Raw genomic sequence first — 6,338 nt, 5'->3', positions numbered from 1 at the left:
AGTTACCGACTGCATCCCCGATGACCCACGCCGCTAATCCGACTAATGCTTTACAGCTAGCAATAAAAAACCAAGGAGCACCTCGACTTGGAGTGAACATATGGAAAACATAAAAATTATGACTAAATTCAAACCCTGGTACAACGTGTCGACAGCTAATAAACTAAATTTTGGCAAGTAACGGTTCCTTGGATATTTACTGCTGCTACGACAAATAATGTAAGAGGGTTCGCTACGCGACATACCGCCCCCCTTGAACGGTCATGTTCAAAAGATTTAAACAATGAATGGTTTGCGGAAAGTCAAAACGAAAATCTTAATACTACCTTACAGTATATACTTATAGCAACGCGGTCTTAAATTCACGTGTACAATGTTATAGAAACAACTACTCTCTAATACCGCCTTTGTAACAAATTATGAATTAGTTTCTTATTACATGTACTCTATTGGTAATGGCGCCAGTTTCTTAACACTTCTTTTATAAATTCCTAATGGTGTTCTCACAGACACTACACGGATGATCTTGTCTTCTCCTGGGTGTAGCTCCATGATTCTGCCTAACTTCCACTGCAACGGGGCTAGATTGTCCTCGCGTATTAGGACCAGCATCCCTTCCTTGATGTTGTTGTTGGCATCGACATGCCACTTGCTTCTAGTGTGTAACTCATGTAGGTATTCCCTGTGCCATCTGTTCCAAAAATGCTGTTTAATTTTTTGGGTATGCTGCCACAGTGACAGCCTATTGTTTCGGATATCTGAGATTTCGTATTCTGGCAGAGTTTGTAACGAACCACCAATTAGGAAATGGGCAGGTGTTAATGCGATACAATCGTTCGGATCAGAGGATAAGGGAGTTAGTGGACGGGAATTTAAAATAGCTTCGATCTCGATTATAATACTATTAAATTGTTCGTAGGTAAACACAGTTTCTCCAATAGTAGCTCTTAAATGCTTTTTAAAGGATTTAACCGCGGCTTCCCATAGGCCTCCGAAATGCGGTGAACGAGGCGGAGAAAACGACCAATTGACCTGTTCATTTGTCAAATATCTGTTTAAATTTCCCTTATATTCCTCAGAATTTACAAATGCTTGAATTTCTATGATTTCGTTCCTCGCACCAACAAAGTTGCTACCGTTGTCGGAATATAAATTTCGAGACTTTCCCCTTCTTGCGAAAAAACGTTTAATCGCGGCTATACATGTTTCTGTAGTCAGATCTGTGACTAGTTCCAAATGAGTGGCTTTTGTAGCAAAACATACAAATACAACGACATAACTCTTAATCCTTTTCACATTTCTATGTTTCCTTTCTTTTATTAAGAATGGTCCACAATAATCAATACCTGCATTCTCGAATGGACGTGCTTGGGTCACCCGATCCCTTGGTAAATTCCCCATAATATATTCGGGTACCTTGGGATTAGCCTTGAAGCAGTTAATGCAACGATGAATTATCTTACGCGTAAAATTTTTTCCATCGATTGGCCAATATTTGTGTCTAACCGCATTTAACGTAGCCTGTATACCTGCATGCCAATTCTTCAAATGTTCTTCTCTAATTATTAATTCTGTAATGTAGTGCCGACGCGGTAATACAATCGGGTGTTTGTGTGAGTAGCTAATATGCGCGTGTTTTAATCGAATGCAAAGTGATTGTAGAATCTGACCATAATACAGTCCTTTCAACCCGAATATGACTCAATGCGCTACGGCTCTCCTTAAGCAAATTAGCTAACAACTTAGCCGCACACAGTTCTAAGCGAGGCAATGATATGCTTTTTACCGGGGCAACTCGTGATTTGGCACACAATAAACTAACTTTACAGCTGCCTTGCTTATTGACTGATCGTAGGTAGATGCAAGCCCCATACGCCGCTTCACTAGCATCGGCAAACCCATGCAATTGAACCGTCACTGGGTCATCAATAACAGTCTTTCTTGGTATCGAAAATTTATTTAGATGCGGTAATTCCTTTCTAAATTCCAGCCACATAGTCAAAATTGCTTGTGGTACTGAATCATCCCAATTTATATTTGCTTTCCACAGTTCTTGCATAATTATTTTGGCTCTAACTATTACCGGCCCTAATAAACCTAAGGGATCAAATAATTGGGCTATTTGTGATAATATTGTACGCTTTGTCGATCTAGAATTGTTTTCGCTGCTCTTTATAGTATATAAAATTTCATCTATTCTTGGCTTCCAACAAATGCCTAATGCCTTCCTAGTTTCGTCGATGTCTAAAGAAAGAGTCCGTTCATGGTTGCTTGTATCTAAATCCTTAATTAATTCTGCATCATTCGATGTCCACTGTCTTAAATTAAACCCTCCTACTCTTGCTAATGCTATTGCTTCGTCCCGTATCTTTAAAGCTAAGTCGCGAGTGGCGGCTCCAGTTAACAAATCGTCCATGTAAAAATCCCTTTTGAATATAGCTGCTGCTCTGGGAAATTTGTTCTGTTCATCGTTAGCCAGCTGCTGTAAACAACGTACCGCTAAAAACGGAGCTGATGCTGTTCCGTAGGTTACAGTATTTAGTTCATATGTTTTGACAGGTTGATCTTGCGAATTGCGCCATAGGATCCTTTGGTAACTCCTATCCTCAGCATGTACTTTAACTTGTCTAAACATTTTTTCAATATCTGCTGTCAAAACATATGAGTACGAACGAAATCGGAGTAATAATTTATATAAAGTGTCCTGCAAATTAGGCCCAATTAATAGCGTTTCATTAAGTGAAACCCCAGTTGAACTTTTTGCGGAAGCGTCGAATACTACACGTACTTTAGTTGTTTCACTGGACTCTTTTACCACCGCGTGGTGCGGCAGGTAAAAGCCCTTGCTTGTTTCCTTTACACTGACCTGTGTCATGTGTCCCAGTTGCTCATATTCCTTCAAAAATTCACTATAACTATCTAGTAATCCTTTATTCAAATGTAATTTGCGTTCCAATGCATAAAATCTCTTAAGTGCTACTTCTCGCGAATTCCCTAAGAGCTGTTTTCGCTCATTAAAGGGCAGCCTGACACAATATCTGCCGTCTGTATCCCTTACGGTGCTTTGTTTGAATAATTCTTCCGCAGCTCTTTCCTCTGCTGACAAAAACTGCTTATCTACGAATGACTCTACTTCCCAAAATTTATTTAATGTTTTGTCTAACGATGTTGCTATGTGAAATGAATTTACCAAGGTGGGTGTTCTATATTTTGGTTGGATGTTGGATTCGCCCGTAACAATCCATCCTAGTAATGTTTTTTGCAGGATTACTGCACTATTGCTTAATCTAATTTGGCCAATACTTAATAATTTAAAAAATAATGTATTCCCTAGCAATGCATCTATTTTTCCGGGTTTATGAAATTCTGGATCTGCTAATTTAATGTTTCGCGGTACTTGCATGTTCGAGCGGTCAACTTGTCGTGAAGGTAACAGTCCTGTAAGAAACGGCAGAGTTATAAATGATACCTGACTTGTAAAAGAACTATGACGCGCCTTAACTACAGTTTTTACTAAATATTGTGCCTTGGTCGCTTGTTGCCCCAGGCCTGAGAAAGTTAAATTAACAGCCTGTTTTTGTAACTGTAATTTTTCCGCTAATTCTTCTGTAATAAAATGAGTTTGTGACCCTCCGTCTAATAACACACGACAATCATGTTCCTTATTGAATCTATCTAGTATTTTTATTTGAGCAGTACCCAATAATACTTCCGAACCGCAAGTGACCGTTAATGCATTTGCATTCGATCCGGAATTTCCTGCTTGATCTACTGCTTGTGTACTATTATTATTAAGATTGACTCTATTTTCATTATTGAAATGTAACAAAGTATTATGTTTCTGCTTACATTTCCGGCAACCTGTGGCCTGACAATTCTTAACTACATGGTTAGATCGAAAACAATTGATACACAATCTACTTCTTCTTATAACCTCTAACCGATCGCGAACGGCTGCCTTTAAGAACTGATTACATTGATATATTTCGTGATTCCCTTCACACATAACGCACTTATTACTATTTGCCGTCGCTACATAAGAATGACCTCTGGAACCGACATTATTGCGTTGAGAACGCTCCTGATACACGTTTCGCCTGTGTGAGCTAAGAACTTCTATTTCAATTTCTTCACCGCGCGCTTGCTTATTTATAAAATTCAATAATTGTTCGAATGTGGGCATGTCCTCATTTTCTAAAGTACGCTCCCACCCGCGCCTTGTAATTTTGTCCAATTTTTTACCTATCATATAAACTAAAATTGCATCCCATTGGCCTGTGGGTAGACCTAGTGTCGCTAGTGCCTTCACATGCATTTGCGCTTGTTCTGCAAGAGACCTTAAATTCGCAGGTGCGTCGCGCATTACTTCTGGCAATTCAAACAAAACCTTTAAATGAGATTGAACTATTTGACGCGGTTTATTGCACCGCTTTTGCAGCAAATCCCAAGCTACCAGGTAATTAGGCTCTGACGCATTCAAAGCGGAAACGACCGACGCGATTTCCCCGCGTAAAGCATTTTTCAATAAGTGAAATTTCTGCACCGATGGTATGTCTAGATTATCATGGACTAATGTTTTAAAGGTGTCGTGAAAACTATGCCACTCAATTGGATTGCCGTCGTATGGTTTGATCTCTATTTTTGGTAGAAGCGTGTTCTCTTGTTTTATCATCACTGTATTTGGTGAATCCGCCTTTCTAACTGAACTTGTTGCTGCATTCGAAGGTCGCAATCCCTCAAGCTGTCTGTTAATTGTACTAACTATTTTGAAATAATTACGTTCAAACTGTTCTCTTTCGATGTCATGATTTGAAACTTCATCCTCTAGTTCTATACCCAGCTGAACTTCTTCAAACGATTTGCCCAACTCTACTACCCTTTCCTTACGAATTTGTAAGTCGTGTACCTCTACATGCTCGCCCTCCTTCAAATAGGTCTCTATACGTGTAAGCTGTCCCTTTATCGAAGCCCGCTGTCTCCTAAGACTCTTCAATTGCACTGATTCTTGCGTATTAGCCATGTTACACCGACAGTTAATATAACAAACGAAATCAAGATCGATGCTATTTATACGAAGGGAAATATGCTAAGGAAATGGTGATTCGTATACTAAACCTTCAGACTCTTGAACTTCTGGGACGGTTGCGATGTTGCTGCAGTTCCTCAACGACTTTGCGTTCTCTCGATGATGCTGTTACGATGCCTCGGTGATGCTTCGATGTGTCGCTCCTAAATGATCCGTTGTCCGGTGGCTGCTTCCCCGGTTAAGGTGTCCAAATAGACTGCTTCCTTGATTGAGGTGTCCTATAGGCTGCTTCCTTGGTTGAGGTGTCCTATAGGCTGCTTCCCTGGTTGAAGTATCCCATACGGTGATACTGCTGATCTGCCCTCTTTGCATAGAGACTAAGATCCAGACGTATCAAGTTGAAGCTTCTTGTTCTAAGCCAAACTCCAACACTAATAAGCAACGCTTTCGATAACCAAAGCTGATGCACTCCTTAGTGTTCACTGCACTGCACAAGTTCCTTTGTCACCAAGTATCCGGCTCGAAGGACCAAAATGTTTGTGTGCGTTTTCTATCTTATGAGATAGATGAACTTACACTTCGCACGCCGAATTAACCTTGTGCGAATACTTTTAGCTCGATAGTGGACTGTATAAATTGTTGTTTGTAGTGATTCAAAACCTTTTCTCTAATGAACTTTATTCTCGTTTGTCGGACAAATACGAAGCAAAAATCACCAATTCTCGCGGCAGTCTTCATATTTATACGTTAGGTTGTGCTGTTTCAAATTAAGCGTACATCTCATTGGTCTTTGTAAAAAAGAGGGGGTAACAAGAAAACAGAGTTCAAACGGAGTGGGGTTGACAGAATTAAGCTAGAAGTGGGAATTTCTGGGTTTTTCCAACGGTCATCGGAAGTTACCGACTGCATCCCCGATGACCCACGCCGCTAATCCGACTAATGCTTTACAGCTAGCAATAAAAAACCAAGGAGCACCTCGACTTGGAGTGAACATATGGAAAACATAAAAATTATGACTAAATTCAAACCCTGGTACAACGTGTCGACAGCTAATAAACTAAATTTTGGCAAGTAACGGTTCCTTGGATATTTACTGCTGCTACGACAAATAATGTAAGAGGGTTCGCTACGCGACAGGATTCGGGATTGAGGTTTTAGGACTGAGGGTTGAGGGTTGAGGATTGAGGATTGAGGATTGACGCTTGAGGATTGAGAGTTGAGGATGTAGGGTTGAAGAGCGAGGACTGAGTGTTGAGGATTGAGTGTTGAGAATCGATGTTTGAGGATTGAGATTTGATTATTGAATATTGTG

General features: G+C 40.1%; 1 protein-coding gene across 1 annotated transcript; it reads right to left on the bottom strand.

The window, feature by feature from the left end:
- Positions 1-435: 435 nt before the first annotated feature.
- Positions 436-5,935, bottom strand: LOC143187453 (uncharacterized). Its single transcript, XM_076391674.1, has 11 exons — positions 5,927-5,935; positions 5,773-5,879; positions 5,623-5,708; positions 5,556-5,580; positions 5,446-5,513; positions 5,199-5,403; positions 5,132-5,153; positions 1,671-5,086; positions 1,347-1,621; positions 1,087-1,244; positions 436-1,032 (listed from the first exon to the last, which is right to left on the bottom strand). Exons 1-11 carry the CDS (start codon positions 5,933-5,935, stop codon positions 436-438), a joined length of 4,968 nt encoding a protein of 1,655 aa, XP_076247789.1.
- Between the last annotated feature and the right edge of the window lie 403 nt (positions 5,936-6,338).

The sequence above is a fragment of the Calliopsis andreniformis genome, unplaced genomic scaffold (assembly GCF_051401765.1).
Source record: "Calliopsis andreniformis isolate RMS-2024a unplaced genomic scaffold, iyCalAndr_principal scaffold0035, whole genome shotgun sequence".
Taxonomy (NCBI): domain Eukaryota; kingdom Metazoa; phylum Arthropoda; class Insecta; order Hymenoptera; family Andrenidae; genus Calliopsis; species Calliopsis andreniformis.
This window is presented reverse-complemented; position numbering and strand designations above follow the sequence as displayed.

Bases quoted from the DNA above. Each gene is read 5' to 3' on its own strand.
- LOC143187453 (XM_076391674.1), bottom strand. The intron at 5,404-5,445 runs GCTTAGAACAAG...TCTGGATCTTAG, and splicing joins CTTATTAGTGTTGGAGTTTG to TCTCTATGCAAAGAGGGCAG. The intron at 1,033-1,086 runs GTAAATTCTGAG...ACAAATGAACAG, and splicing joins TCATAGAAATTCAAGCATTT to GTCAATTGGTCGTTTTCTCC.